The sequence below is a fragment of the Nipponia nippon genome, unplaced genomic scaffold, assembly GCF_047370975.1.
Source record: "Nipponia nippon isolate SJK-2023a ecotype South Korea unplaced genomic scaffold, ASM4737097v1 scaffold_5, whole genome shotgun sequence".
NCBI lineage: Eukaryota > Metazoa > Chordata > Aves > Pelecaniformes > Threskiornithidae > Nipponia > Nipponia nippon.
In genome coordinates, this window is record NW_028262369.1 from 41711440 (window position 1) to 41727992 (window position 16553).

At 39.1% G+C, this 16553-nt stretch overlaps 1 protein-coding gene across 1 annotated transcript in view; it reads left to right on the forward strand.

Moving 5' to 3' along the window:
• Window positions 1–16553, forward strand: part of PALMD (palmdelphin) — a 55711-nt gene that overhangs the window by 26398 nt on the left and 12760 nt on the right. The window contains exons 2-4 of the mRNA XM_009468277.2: window positions 1258–1303; window positions 6747–6827; window positions 12376–12506. Of these exons, the coding sequence (XP_009466552.2) occupies window positions 1258–1303; window positions 6747–6827; window positions 12376–12506 (258 nt within the window). The remainder of the gene's footprint in view (window positions 1–1257; window positions 1304–6746; window positions 6828–12375; window positions 12507–16553) is intronic.

The following is a 16553-nucleotide window of genomic DNA, read 5'->3' on the forward strand; positions in this document are numbered from 1 at the left end:
CACGAAGATTCAGGTCACCGTAATCACAAGTAAAGTAAAACCCCTCACCAAATCCTGCTGAGTTTAGTCATCTCAATGAATTAGCAGGAAAAAAAACCCAAACGTGCTGACTGACTCTCCTGTTGGTGTCCTTACAAAGACTTAAGTTACATGATACTGAGGGTAACAAAGGGATTCCAGATTCACATTACATCTTTATGCTGTTTGAATTCAGCTTTATCTTGCTTACAATTTTTTCCACCACAGGATTTTACTAGAGGCAGTTCCACTTCTTTTGCAAGTTTCCTAGATTGATTTTGGAAGGCTGACTCCCACTCGTGTAATTGGAAAGGTCAAAACGTACGGCATCCCTTAAGGAGCATAATGCTGTTTTCAGCAGAAGTCCACAGCAAAAAACCCTTCAAGTCAGCTGAATGTAAATCCAGCGTGAGAGCCACTGGCATTTTAGACTCATCTTGGTAACACTGAAATGATGATCCTGAAATCCTTACTTAGACAAAGCTTCCCCTGAGTCCCAGATAGCTGACCAGTAATTGCACAGATTAACACTGGCACTCAATGACAGACCTGATTGCTTAAAGTTTATTTTACTTTAGGTTAGCAGTTCTAAAACATTCTTCCAGCTGTGAATACGGCTTCTCTAAAAATTTCATCTAGGAAACTAAATTAAAACTGCTGTCTCAAAAAAAAAAAAAAAAAAAACAAAAACAAACGAAAAAACACTCCGTCTACAGTGCTAACATTACAACAGGTTAAAACACACAGGTGAAATAAGTTTCATGAGAAATAGGAACACTTCAATAAGTGCAAAATATCTGTTTACGACCAGAAGCATATACAAAGGGAAGAAAGAGAAATAGGAACATAATAAAAGTTTACTTCTACCATGGTCCTGGAGGATTCTGTTTTGGGCATTTAACAGTTAAAGAAGCAATGGCACGCTAACTGAGCACATTAAAACAAAGAGTTGGCAGCTTCTGAAGGAAAAGGGCTTGTGCTCCACTGTTCCAACTTGTCAGTCAACTCATGCCAGCACCCTCCACGTCTGCCTCTTCTACACACCCTCATTACATGTGTCTGTCTGGACTGATCTGCTCATCTGTTCAGGGACTCTCCTGACAAGTCAAAAATTTTGCCTTCTCTCTGCTCTGGAATTGGATCAAATCACCTCAGCTTTTTTTGTAGCCCCACCAGGAGGCTTTTTGCTTATGGTCTCATTCTGTTTTCCTTCACTACTTGTCTGTTTTTGATTTCTAGAATGGAGGAAGCCGAATTGCTGAAAGAAAGATTCCAGGCCATAACAGTAAGTGCTTATAGTTATAACTCGCTATTAAAAAAAAAAAAAAAAGGCTTAGAAGTAGCATTGTGTTAATGAGCTACTGTGTGTTTTCTGAAGAATGATTTATCCCAGGATGGAAAAAGAAAGAGACTTATGTCTGCCTGAAATTATTACTTTTTAATTCTGGTTTATAAGCTATTGCTTTAAGACAGCAAAGTTGCCTGTACTGACTTTAGTAGGGGTTGTATTGCACTTTCAAATTAAATTCAAAGCAGTGAAAGTATGTGTGCAAATCACTACTGGACAGTCTAAAATACATATTACTATCATCACAACTGAATGTTTGCCTGAAGGACAGCAGGTCAAAAGGCAGCTAGAGAATTCCAGAACAAATCAATTTTCCCATTTCACAACAAAACTGAGAGATGAAAGATTTTTGGTTTTGCGTTGTGGGGCTAAATACAATTTCTGAATTATTGGTGATCTATCATAAATATTGCTGTCTGAAAAGTAAAAAAGGACAAGCTTGGATTAAGCAAATTCCTACCTGTCGGTTTTCAGAGGAGGAAAAAAAAAGAAAGACTCGGTAAAGTTTATGCTGAAGATGTTAGAAAACATTTTCAGTTTCTCTTCTAAAGGGAAATCTGATTCAAAAGATTTAGTGTTTTAAAGGAACTACTGAGTTATTTTTTTAAAAGAATATAACCTGATGTAACAAAAATGGCTGAATCCAAATTCTCTGATTTGATCTCCACTGAAACCTATTCAGTTACAAAAGAATTAAACTGAAACAAAATTTGGCCCTTTGGGATGAAAGGAAAACTGCAGAAGGACCACTCACTGTCACAGGCAATCTTTAAAAACAAATAATGGGAACAAAGGTATTTTTCTCACTCTTAGCATGATAGACTAGTTTTGAAACAAACACTGCTGGCTGAATAACTGGTGAGCAGAATTAAAAAATACCTTATTGGAATCAAAATAAATGTGAGAAGGCATAACTGGAAATCTACAGGAGTTGAATAGGTTGGGGGTTAATTTGTTTGGGTTTTAATTATGACACTTGATAAAAGCCAACAGGCCCATTTATCGTATTTACTTGAGACCTGACTCAAGCCCACAATATGGTAAATTGAAATGTTTTAGAGGGTTTAGAGTATGTTCCTTTGTTTAACTGTAATGGTGTTTGAACCCGACTCATAACCTGGACTTTGTCTCTAGCGAATGGGCTCAAAAGATAAGAAATGTTTTGGCGCTCCAGGGAAGTCCGGGCCTTGCAATGTTTTATACTTCCTGGTATCTGGCAGGAGGAATGGGGCAGCACGCTTGCCTCACGAGGACTCCTATGAACGTACTAGGGTCAGCATCCTCTGGCTGCGTCTTCGCCTCCAGATAAATACTGGAGAAGTGGTTTTTTTAAGAAACTGTAACAGCTTCCAGTGTCTTGCATTACAGGAAATAGGAAATCATATTTGGGTTCTGGCCATGGCTTCATTTATTACACTTGCTGCATAAAGGAACTATTTGCTCTCTGCTTTCATCAATTGAGAGCATTTAATTGAAACACTCAGTGTATTTGTTATAATGCACTGCAGAAACGAAGGAGCCTAAATAAGGTGAAGTTATCATCATGTTTAAGAATCTGCAATACAAGCTGTCCAAGAAAACAACACATTACAATTAGAATTGTGAGTTACTCAGTGGCTCTGGGAAGGTTTGTCCCAAGCAACATACCTGGGAATTTCAAGTGCTACCTACAAGGTGTATGTTGTAAAGAACGTAACAGAGGGTAGAGCAAGGGGCACTCAGAGCAATAAACAACGACACTTGCACTAAAACCTGATTGGTTTCTGTTGTTAAATGCCTGGCTCTTTTACAGCATCTGGCTCTCACAGAGCCACTAGGGGTTTTCAAATTCTTTTTCATATCTTTTCTATGTAGCAAAGCAAAAAGGAAAACCCTATTATTATTATTATTTTTTTTTTTTTTTTTTTTAAGATCTCGATGCCCCCATGGCTCTGAAAAGGAACCATTTTTCTCTGTTATATAGCTTCCACCTGCTGCTGGTATATATAGAATACAACAAGTAAATAAAATGCAACCATTTTGTTAGAGAGACTGTCATATCTTAAAATACAAAAGCTTTAGTGTTGGTTTATCTCAATACGTTAAGACATAACAGTCAAAGAACAACCTTAGGCTTAATCCTCTCTCATCAAATCCTCCATTCTATGGGAAAACAAAAATGATAGAAGATTTGAATTATGATTAAAGATTTGAATTATGACATTTCTGCAGTCTCATGCCATCAGACTAAAATGTCCATGCCTCCAGATAAGACCCCTCAATAACCAAGCGCTACGTCTGGAAAATTATATGAAAACAAAAATACATCACCTAAAAGATTAGCTGCTCCATTGACCTTGACAGTACATGGTATTTTCCATGGGACCAAACAGACCAATATTGGCACCACTGTGGACCACTGACAAACTAATGGACTTGGCACACACGATACCTAGCAAGACACTGCTCCATAGATGTGTTTCCCTGCCTTTCACATAGATCCAATTTAGAACGTGATTCTTTTCTATGCTCAAAAGTCAGCAAAGATTCCTACATGTTTCAGTAGGAGTGAAAATTAGGACCAAGGCTCAAGTCTCACCTTGCACTGGTGCATAACAGAGAGGAAGGGATGAAGGTGTTCTTTCATAAAAAGCAAATCTTGCCCACATTAGCAAGGGCATAGTAAGAGAGGATTAAAGGACTTCTGCCAGCAACCTGATTATCTACAGGGGCAGAGTATGAAGTTTAGTAGAAGCATGGGTCTCTTAGCTATCTAGGAATAAACATTTATTCCATTACACATATAGTCCAAGCTTTGTACAGCAAGACATGATTTGCAGACAAAGCGTAGCAGAATACACTGTAGGAAGTGTCCTAACAGGTTTTAAAAATTATTCTGGCAACACAAGGCTCAAAAAGATTCCTCATACATCTTCCTTGAATTTAGCTTCTGGCATTAGACTTTCAGCTTTCTTTGACTAGATGTACAAAAGACAATCTATTTCAACCCATTTAATCTGGATAATTGTATAATGGATGCTTATTACCAACCAGTGAAATTAAAACATGCTAGACCAACAAAGGATACAAGTAGAAAACTTCAAGAGAAAAAAATATGGTATGCAAAAGAAACACAGACCTCTAACAAGATCAACAGGAAAAAGTTTCATTACTGAATAGTTCCTTATTACACAGTTATTTTAAAATGCAGCTATTTGTGCCTTTGCACTCTGACTTCTTTCTGCACAGTATCTTTGTGTATTGCTTCTCATTTCAGACTGCCCAAACTCTCAGTACACATCTCCACTGGTATAAAAATAATATTTAAATTGACTTAGAGTATTTTTAATAGCATAAACGAAGTAAAAGTTCATTCTCTGGCTAAGAATCTTATCCAGAACTTCAGCAAAGAGAAAAAGCGGTTTCCTCAAGAATTGTAACAATCTGTAAACACAAGCTCTTGTCACCCTTTGGTCATCTAATGATGCGTTATTTAAAGGCCATTTATACAATGAGATCAGGAATCTTTCCTAAATATAAAAGGTGTGAAGGTCAAAGACCAGATGCTATGTCTCCAAAATCAGAACTGGCTGAGTAAAATCCAGCATAGCAGCTCTTGGATAAAGTCTCTAAAAAGGGACATTGCAGAAAAAATACATATTGTAGCAATCCTAAATCAGTAGCTTTGTTAACTGTATTAAAAAGCATGACTCAAAACCACTACAGAGATGAAAGTAGCATGTATCTTGAGGCAAGATCCCTACCTGCTCTGTGTATTAAAGAGGCAGACTTAACACCATCAAGGAAAAATTGTAAAGTACAGATGGTGTTTATAGATGGCTACTGCACTTTACAGACTGCAAGAGAAAAGAGATCACTGACACTCATTCATCTACTAAACCACAGCATACCATCAGTTGTGCTTGGGCAGCCTGCAGTCCTGCCCTCAATCTCCACAAGGCTACGTGGTTTCTTCTACTTCCTATCTTTCAACAAAGCGTCCCTCTAGGCTGTGGCCCCACGGCTAATTTCTAATTTCCAGTAACAGTGAAGTTCTTGGCCGAATCACACTACGGCTCTTCCTGTCTCCAAATCCCAGATCCCAGGGAAACAGTGGAGAACAACTCCCAGCCTTATGCCCAGCACTTCCTTCTTACTGACTTTCTACTCTCCTACACACAGCTGGCTGCTCAGGTGAGCTGAAAGGGCAAGTCTCTTCCTATGTTTGCGAGGAACTTAACTCCTTCCTAAACCATACTCATCTGAAAACAGACTGTTAAAAAAAAACCTATCAGTAATCTGTTCTAATTGAAAGGAAAGGGGGATTAGCCTCCAGTCAGCAAACGCGTCTGCACAGGACAGCAGATGATTTAATTCACTTCCCTAAAACATACCAAGAAACAAGTGCAAAAGTTGCCATGTCCAATAACAGGATTTTATAGCATTAAGGCTGACCAAGAGAATAGCCTATTAATACAGCTTGTAAGAGTAAAAGTTAGCTTCCTTTGGCATGATTCCTTTCCCACTGGCTGCTGAGGACACCAGGTACTAAATCAGCGTTTGGCCTCATACAGAGGAGCCACAAGAATCCTCCACACAACAGCAGCTATCCAAAGACACAAGAGGCTCAAGTGTTGCCAGCGTTCAGAGACTGCTCACCTATTTCCTTTTTTCTATAATTTGTAGCAAGAAGGATGAAGGTGGCACTATGGTAGATCAGTACTGCTTGAGCTTTTTCCTTCTGAAGTTCAGCAACCATGAAAACAGCCTTTTCACAAACAAAAAACATTTTTTTAAATTTAGAGGTAACAACAAGATATATGAAGGATACTACAGTTCTCCGTATTCATCTTCACCACTACTCAACTCATGAAATAGATTTCTATGTTTTTATTTATTCCTGTTTATTCCAGCTATTAGCCACAAGATACATAAGCTCAGTGCTGGATTCACCAACAGCCCATTTCATTAGTGATGTACCACAGCTGCACAGTGTAGACCATGCAGACTCTTTCCTCTCCTAACTGATGTGTGGGCTGCCTTTGGAATTTTGGTCACGACCCATTTCTAACCTCTTTTTGCATGTGCAATTGTGCTCAAATGTTATTTCTTCCTGTTTTCTTCCCCTGCCCTTCCCAACGGTAAATTATTTTTAATTCGGATCATCCCTGCTTTGTGGTCATTAACACATTCAAACATACTTCAGAGAAAGAGTAACGGAAACCATACCTGCATAGGACATGTGAGCTGTTGCTGCTAAGAATTATGCACTGCCTGAGCGCCATATAAGCTTTAAAATAAGGCTTTGTTTGCATGGGTTGATTTCACCCTACTGAACAACAATTTTTTTAGCAACAAGTAATTTCTCTAAACAAAGTTTTATTGTTTTCTTAATTTGTAGGACAAAAGAAAACTGCAAGAAGAAATTACACAGAAACGTCTGAAAGTGGAAGAGGAAAAAATGAAACACCAACATTTAAAGGTAAGTGTTGGATTTATGTAACTAGAGATAGCCTTAAGTTGTTCAGCTTGAATAAAGGTTTTAGATTTTGGAAGGCAAATCTTCATGCATTTAAGTCGTGCTTTTACTGTCAAATTTTCACAGCTTTTCGGAGTCTTGCCAGGACTCCATTTGACTTTAATAAGCATCACCCTTTGGAAAAAAAATTACACTCAGGAGCTAATGTTATTTGATCACTTTCATGGCATAAAATGAGATCATAACCAGGAATAACTCACAGCTGAAAATTAAGCCTCACATTTCAGACTGGGTGTGTTCACTCCTTAATTCCACTACAGCAACCTCACTTGGTACAGGGTGCAGTACAATCATGAGGTCTAATTGCGCTTTCTTCTAGAAAAAAAAAAAAGCAGCCTATTTTTATTTGGCTATAGCCTTTTGTCAGCTTGTTTAATGAATCTTTGGTAAAATACTGCTGTTTCTTTGGATATTTAAAAAAAAAAGCATAAATGCTGCAAATATTGTCCTGAAATATGGCCTGGTAAACTCAGGATTACAAAGTCCAAATTACTAAGAAACCAAAAGATCCACCTCTGTAGGTACTTGAAATTGCAGCAATTTCTACCCAACACCACCGCTCTTTAAACGTCTATTGCAGTTTGGCAGTACATGTCACTTAGGGAGATGAGACAAAAATCTATGCTTCTCAAAATATGCAAGACTTGGTATTTTACATACCCTTTTAATCATGTGAGTAGATAAACAGTTTCAAGAAAGAGATGTTTAATGAATACCAGGAGCATGGCGTGTCTCCTTGAGCAAATGTGGGAGAAGCGTATTTAAAAGAGATCCCTCTTCAAAATAGACACCTGATCCTGGGTTTCATCCACCCTCTTCTTTTGTGTCAAGCCAAAAAAATGAGAAGTTATGATAAACTAATTCACTGGGCCAGGCAAGCCAATGCAAAAGTCACCCGTGCGTAGGTTTTGTTGGAAGGTAGTGACCATAAGGACAAGCTTGACCAATTGTGTAACTTCTTGCCTAAAAGAGAGGGGAATATCTTTTCTAAGTCCTGTAACTAATGAGGAGCAAACATGTGACCGCCTTCCTCCATCTTAGTACATGGTTACATGGAGTACTGCAATTCATGTTTCAAGTTTCCACACCTATAAATTCATGACGACTCTTTTGCCCTTCTTTTAAGAAAGATAAACTGATCTGTTCTAGACAACCAGCTTATCCTCACTACTGCCGTGTGCAGAGTCCTAGGACAGTTTCCTTACAGGTTTAGTACACGCCTTCAGCTAACATTAATAGGTACCACGAAGTTAAAAAGTTAAGAAAACAAAAACCCACCTTGCACTTATTCTGAAGATGTTTTATGGAATTTTACAGAAGCTAAAGCACTCCTGGAAAAATATTACCAAAATGCTGTTCCTTTGGAACAGGACAGAGGATGTGATTTATTTGCCTGTTCTATGAAAAATCATAGAAGTATCATACAGAAAAGTTTTTAAATTAAACTCAGTCATATTGCACATGAGGTGAATCAAGGATCTGTAGAGGAAATTATTCACTTGGCAAAGAGGGATCAAGCATGCATTTAAATATATATATATATATATGTATGGTGTATAAATACATACCTATCATTAGCTATTTGGAGCACCCAAAATGGAGACTAGTTTTTCCAACTGAATACTGAGACAGGCACCTAATATCAGATGCAGCATTACTATATGAACATCCTCTGCTTGATGCCCTAGAAGCTTTGTCCTTTAATGAACATTTATGCTTCAGACTAATTCAGGTATTTCCATGGAGTCAACACAAGAATCTAGTGCAGAAATCACTTTAAAACAGATTTAGACTTTTAAAATGTTTAGGCACTTCTGTAAATTTTATTGAGGGCTCATTTCCCTAGTGAGCCAGGTTGATTTCACTCATTTATACTCCTACCAGTTATGCATGGTGAAATCCAGAGCTCCATGACCTACTCAACATAACTTGCACCTGTCCCTTAGGAAACTATTGCAGGTTAGTAAATCTCTCTGTCATATAGATGTTCCTGTTAGCCAGATATCACTACCCTGTTCCTCATTTTGTCCTTCATTCCTATTTATAACCCTTAGCAACAGGTTTAATAAAAGGTGGTTGTTTTGTTTTGTGGGGCTTTTTTGGTGGTGTTTGGGTTTTTTTGTTTGTTTGTTTGTTTGTTGTTTTTTTTTTTTTAACTTCCTTTTTGTAAACAGGAATCTCTGCTCCGGCTTCCCAATGACTTTTTTTGCTGTCCCCAAGCTAACTTCTTACTAGAAAGAGACAGATGAGGTATCATAGCAGGTCCTAGTTATCTGGTAGAGCCATACTGGAGAAGGAGTATTTATTCCCTACATGTGCACCTCTACCACATGAAGTAGAGGACTTGCAAGCAAATACAGACACCTGTGTGGACAGGGCTTCATGGAACTGCAAGGGTAATGGGGGCTGCTAGTGCGGGTACAAGGGAAATTTCATCCTCAAGTAATTCTAGATGCACCAGCAACTAGTTCTTCCTCCTATCTGGAATCCATCTCACTGAGGCAACAAGGGAAAGAGTTGCTTGAAAAGCATAGTCAGCACTGATTTGCATGCACTTTCCATGAGCTTTTCTAGTTTAGCTTATTACGCTTTTGGTTTCTGACATGCCTGAACTCCACTAGTGCTACCTTGTAGGTGCTGGTCACACACCTCCTTATTCCAGGAGTTAACAGTGTTGAACTACATCTTCTGCGAAAACTGCGAAAAATGATTTATGCCTCCCCCAACATGCTCTAAGGTGAACTGCCATACCACTGGGAGAGCAAGACCCACGAACTCAAAACACTTGTGCCTTCCAGGGAAGGATGAATCTTTCAGTGTTAGTCCAGCCTTGTTAAGGATTACAGTGGAGTCATACCTGGAGCACATGTAGGACATTTATTCACAGAATTTGCAGAATATTGTCACAGTACTCCTGATGCAACCATGAATTTACAAAAGAAAGTGGTTGCTTTCCAGCACTCTGGCCATTCCCAGGGTCTTACCACATCACAATGTATAAGTATCCCTTTCCCTTAATGTACCAAGCCTAATGCAAAATGAAAGCACTTCCATATAAGTGCTATAACATATTCACAACCTACTACTGAGCTGGAGATGCTTTACAGCAGAAGGAAATGCTGGACAGCAGAAAGAACCCAACAGCCCCAAAGCAGCTGCCCCTGCACTGACTTGTGCCAATACCTCAGCGGAGCAGCCTTGAAACTGTTGTTCAAAGGCTGTTTCCAAACTACGCAATGCATCATTCTTTCAAAAGTGGGGTAACTAAATTAAAAAGATTACATGGCATTTAGTTGGAAGCAGCAGCAAACTATTCTAGGAAAACACAAAAATAACACTATTGTGTTATACCTGTATTTAGGGAGTTTGTTTTTTTCAGCCTAATCCTATACATACATTAAGCTTTTGTTGATTTCAGTGGGTGTTACCAGTTTCTGAGGCCTACAGTGCCAGCCCCGCTGTAATTCTCCCAAGGAATTATAGATTTATTTTTGGAGACAGCAATGCTAGACTAATCCAGCCAGCATTAAAATCTCACTTTTCTAGGAGCCCTACTTATCATTAAAACCTAAACAGCTTGATTGAAAGGGAATTAATAACTGTGTTCCCTCCAACTTGAGAAAACTGTATTTTGTGGTCAATAAGAGCTATGGCAATACCAGACTACATGCATTTACCAGATCAGGTAAAACCCGCCTATTAAAATCTGCAATTATTTCATTTGAGCCCAAGACACAACTGCCAGGAAGTGCTGCCAAGCAATCCTACAGCCAGAGTCAAGGCTCAGGACATCAGTCTTGAGCGGCCCTTGTTTCCCACAGATTTCCGAGGATCCAGCGCTGAGAGAATACTGTCCCGCAGGGCTAAGGCAACTGTAAACATCGCTCCTATGTTCTGGGGGGGGGGGGGGGGGGGGGGGGAAGTACCATGGAGTGCCACAGAATTCCCAACAAGCCTGTTTTAGCCACGGTTTCTGTCACATCATGTATGTCACACATCAAGTTGAAAATTGCATTTAAATGCAATCAGTCCTACGTGTATCCTCCTCCATTAGTTGAGCCTCAGTAATAACCTCATGGAAAGTATACAGTAAACAGAAAAGCGTAGGAAGCAACAGTTTAAGTGACTCAACACACAGGATGCAGGCAGGGACTCCAACAGCCACTGCAAGCGGCGCTGAGGTTAATGCAGCCTTCTTGCCAGTCCTGGGCACAGCTCTGCCTCAAAGCTGCAGTAGTCAAAATCCAGTTTAATCTTTATCCACATCCTACAACTGACAAAACCATACAGGAGAAAAAACCAAAAAACCTAACATGGAAATCAGACAGCTCCAGGAATCTAAATTACAAGAGGAAAATTCATGGTTAATTAAAAAACCTTATATGTGTGCTTTTTCCCCGCCGTTGAAAGAGTTTTTCTAAGGAGCCCTGACTCCCACTTCTTCCCCAAGGCAGCAACTGGATTTATATTCCTAAGTTAGACTGAAGGGAGTAAAAAGAGTGCAAGAAAGGTTGCATGGTTTACAACCTCTAGCCTGCAAATATGAGCTTATCTCCATTAATATTTTTTTTCCACCAGGAATATTTTGAGAGCTCTGATGACTTTCAGATGCCACCTTTCATATTGTAAAACAGCTGCAGGAAGCAATCAGTGCATACAGCCATATTTTTCACAACTTGAAAACACAGCTGAGAGATCCACTCACCTGTACACATGCAATACAGCATTTATAAGCCACTGCTGTACAGAAAGAACTCCACAGGCACTAAACAGGTCAGGGCCTAAATATGCAAGCCCTGGATTGCCCCTATGACAGCAGTTTTAAATATGTAGCAGGTCTGCTGAAACACTAACTAGACATCAACAACCCGTGCTCTACCTTTCCAGTCCCACTCTTACCCCAGACATCCTCACCAGATGAAATGCGAGTTCACTACCGTAATCACTCAAGTTCCTTGTCAACTCCAGAGATAGCATTGCATCACTAACTCCCTAGAGATCTCTTCCCCCTACACAACCTTATTTATAGAAACTTTTCACCTTTTATACCCCCTCCCAGAATTTATGCAATGCCATGGCCCCAGAAGTCAGGGCTATTGAAATAAAACTATAGCACTTCTGACTGGGGTCTTTTGCATGAAACTAATATGTACGCTTTGATAAAACTGTTTTGCTTTATTGAGGACAAACACACCACTGGATCCACTTATAAATATTAATCTGTTACAGGTAGCAATTGACATCCTCTATGTATTTGTTGGGTGGACAAATAAAATGGGACATTGTTCTTAACGAGTTTGGTTTTAAGTCAATCTCAAAACACAAATGTTTTTTAGTATTTCTTTAGTGGCACTCACTGCTGTCAGATTGCCTTATGCTAGATACAGCACAAGACTGTGGATCACACCTATGGCATCAAGACAAATACAATAAATAATTGAACAGAGTAACTTTTAAAGTACACTTACTTGTCTGTATTTTTCCCAATCAGAAAAAAGCCTTGCGAGAAAAATGGCTCTTGGATGGCCTTAGCTCTCTCACTCCAAAAGAGCAAGAAGAAATGCAAAAGCAGAATCGGGAGGACCAACAACGGACTCATGAGCTGGAACAAGACATTTTCAGGTAGGGTAGTAACCCTGCCCTTCTGTCTGGGTTAAAATCGTCCGTTCTTAAAAGTCCTACTTTATTTTGTAAAACATTAAAACATCAGCAAGGGCTAAACATATGCAGTTTGATACACAGAGTAAAGCAATCTTTGTTATATTTTCTGGTCAGCTAGAATTAGAGAATACACAATGCAAGCTTCCATACTGTGAACTTTCAAATTGCATAATAAATATCTTGCAGAATATTTGTTTCTCTAATTCCAGATACCCCTTTCATGCTATACTCAATAGATGTAAGCCACAGTATATGGGTTTCGCTCCGAGATAGCAATTGTTAAATCAGAATTAAAAAAAAAAAAAAAACAACCAACCACAGTAAATAGTTTTTAAAGTTCTTCAGTTTCCCTAGGTCCTGCACAGCCTTTAATACCTGACTTCTACCATAACACAGCACTTCAGAACAGCGCAAGCTGCCTAGCCCCATTAGTATCACTTGCCTTATTTTTACTTGTCTTCCATGATGTTTTGTCCTCAATTTATTCCCAGAAGCCCATTGTAGCAAAGGCCTGTTTCTACCCTTTATGATAGATGTTCCTACAAATCTCATTGCGTAGTGCTTCCCTGCCACATATGGCTAACATCGAACTGCATAGACAGACAGTCTCACATACGACTCTTATTTATTATGGGCATGATTCTAGGTGCTTATTAGCTGCAGTTAGCCTTTCCCAAATACCACAGGGCTCTGTACACAATCAGCTCCTTCCCTGGGTCCAGGCATACTGAGTGGTACTACCCATTAGCACCCACAGAAAAGATGAAGTGTTCCTGTTTCTTTAGATTCTGGAAAGTTTCATCATCCTTTTTTGAGGCTTCTTCCTCTATTTCAGTTCAATAGCATCTTCCTCCATACTCTCCTCTTCCTCCACTGTCCTCCTACACACTCTCTTTTGGCAAAGTTGTCACCAAGATTACCTCCTCCAGTTATCTCCCCCCCATTTCCCTCCTTACTCCATCTCTCTGACACAAACGATAATTCTCTCGGCTGACAGGCAGCAGCCTAGTGCTAGTTTGTCCTATAATTATGCTGACTTCTTTCTTGAAAGCACTTTTCTCAACAGAACAGCTTTTCACGCACCTCTGTGGAATTCTTTGTTGCAGTGGTAGGAGGTAGACAGTGTGCTCTAAAAACATCTCAGCAGGTTGTGATTATGAAGACATGCAAGAGGGGTCCCTGCGACAGTGCGACCACCAGGAAAGAGAGCCGCGTGGAGAAGGACTGGCTCAGGAGCAACAGGAAAGTTGCACTGAGCAAGTCGCTCCCCACCAGCCCACTGGAAGGTCAGCCCTCCTCCGAGCACTGGGAGGATAGATTTTCAACTTTGAGTAAGAGCTGGAGGTTTAGCTGACATCTCCTTTATGCCCTAAAGAAATTTGGTGATAGGAGATCTTTTAAACTACCTTTTTTTTTTTTTTTTTAAAGTCTCAGAACCAAGTCAAGAACTGGATTTGGTGTGTGGCTATGTTGGGGGAAGGATGCTTTTATTCTCCTGACATAACCTACATCTACACTGTTTCCAATTCATTTGACAACACCCAAGTAAAGAATAAGCAATGCTGTTATAGTGGAAGTCTGAATTTCTGTGCCACTAAAGAGGAAAACTACTGAACTGACACACTGACTGCCTTAAAAACAGTGAAATATTTTAGCAGGAAGTGTACTGTATCTCCAGCATCTAAATCTAGTCTGTCACCTCATAACATACCTTTAGGGTTCTCTGCACATGAGTCATTGTAATTGAGCTATCTCACAGCAACACTTGCAGCGGGTCCCTCCTGTCCTGTCCCTGGGAAGACTTGAAATGCAGGATTAAGACTTAAAAAGCTTCCTAGAACACTAGTTCAGAGATTTCAGCAAATAGGGTTGTTTATTCACATATGTAATATCATTTCCATGTCTCACAGAATCCTGAGTTTGTAACTATAGTCTTTTGATACTCTTATTGCAATTATTGTCCTGGATTTGTCGTCAGCTCAGTGGCCTTAATTTTTAGTTCCTCAGAGACCAAAACTTAAAACAGACAGTGAGCCTTACTTCTCTGAATATAGCCATATAAACTGTTTTTTTTTTTTTAGCATGACTAGAATTTAATCGCTATCACAAATAGTAAAACAGTAATTCAACTGGAGCTTCAAACCTAAAAAAATCCTTTAATTCATGTAGGTAAATTAGCATCACAGAGGAATATTCCCTCTGCTTTAATTCTAGATTGGATCCAAAAGTTGACAAGGGGTTATAAATTTTCAAGTTTATCTGAATTAGAAGCTTCCAGGTCTTTTAAAAGATGCCCATAGGCATTTAAATGACCTTTTCTAAATGCATTTGTGCTTTAAGGAAGGAGAAATGAAAGTGCCAAACCCATCATTTGTCCCCGGTTGCTTTCTTAAATCACAACATGGATCCTGGAGTAACATCTCAGCCTGTCTCTACATTTTGATAGTTATAAGGACTAGATGCAGATACACTGTGAATGGGAAGACCACACACTTAGTACTGCATCACATGACCAAGAGCACACATATACCAAACAGGGTGGAGGTTCCTCAGCTCGTACCCTCGATGTATGCCTGAGCCTGTAACAGCCTAACTATAGAAATGTGCCTGTTACCTTCCCACTGGAATTTTTGCCAGACACTTGGTTAACATTCAGCATATACAAAAAAAATTCATTTTAGAATTCCTTTCCCATGTAGGTGGGATGCAGGGATGACAGGTTTGTTTTGTTGTGTTGGTTTTGGTTTGGATTTGTTGTTGTTGTTGTTTTTAAATAGTTTCTATTTATATGCCTGCATTTAGGAGAAATGTATTAGGTATGAATTCTTTTCCTACATAGTTCCAGATTCAGTTAATTACAAGCATAAGTAATGTTTGTATACCTAGATGACCGATATTCTGGCCATAAACTAGCAATTTAAATGCTGATGAAAATGAAATGAAGTAAGTCTATTTGCAACTGTAACCACTACAGTGGAAAAAACTGCAATAAATGTTTGATTGTAGTTGCTGTTTTTTCTCCTCTTATTAAAAATATTATTCCTTTTCCAAGAATATAAGGCTATTTGTTTTACTACACTTGCTTAACAGAACCTGTGAATGGTTCCTCTTTTATCTTTATATATGCTGCTCTTTCATGGCAATTGATTTTTTTCCATGGCGAACTAAGTATTTCCACAGCCATTTGTTGTTAATACTAGTGTTACCAACTAACTTTTCCTGCCTGTGACCCTCTCCTGGGAAGCTCCACCAAATTGCTTCCTCCTTAAAATGATTCCTACTTCTTGACGTACATCTGAACAGACTTATTTGCAGTGAAATGAATCAGATGAGTTACATCAGCATAAAATGAAAAGATTAACTGACAAAAAAAACGTAACACAAAGTGACATGCTCTCTTCACTCTTACGATAACTTCACAGGTATAATGCATCCTACAAACGAAAATCAGTACAGAAATGCTCCTAATTACATTCCAGAGCCACCTTGAATTAAGAGGACTTAATTCACCATTGCTGAAGTTATAAAGACAGTTTAGAGGTTTGTAAGGCCTTGATATCAAAAGAAGTATTTTAATTACTGATATATTTACTCTCATAACCAAACAATCTACACACCTTAGAGTTTTTGGCAGCTTTTATCTTCATGATACAGAGAGGGCTCAGGCAAGGACATTTGATTTTACAGATGAATAACAGAGGCAGAAGAACATACCTGGCGTCATGCGGGGACTTCCCTCTGAACTAGGAATTTCAACAGGTTTATTCACATCAAGCATCTTTTGCTATAAATTATACTTCCTACCACTCTTCAATAGCTGTCTAGCAAAGGCCTCTAGAAAAACATCCCTGCTGCCTTCCAGATATCATTAAGTTTTATTTAGACATACCCAACCCAGTTTCAAACCAGCCAGCAGTGATACAGAAACCTAGTGATACGGAGTTCAGTATGAACAAAGTCCACTAAAAAGGAGAAAATATGCACCATACAGTACTTGCACAGTGCTGC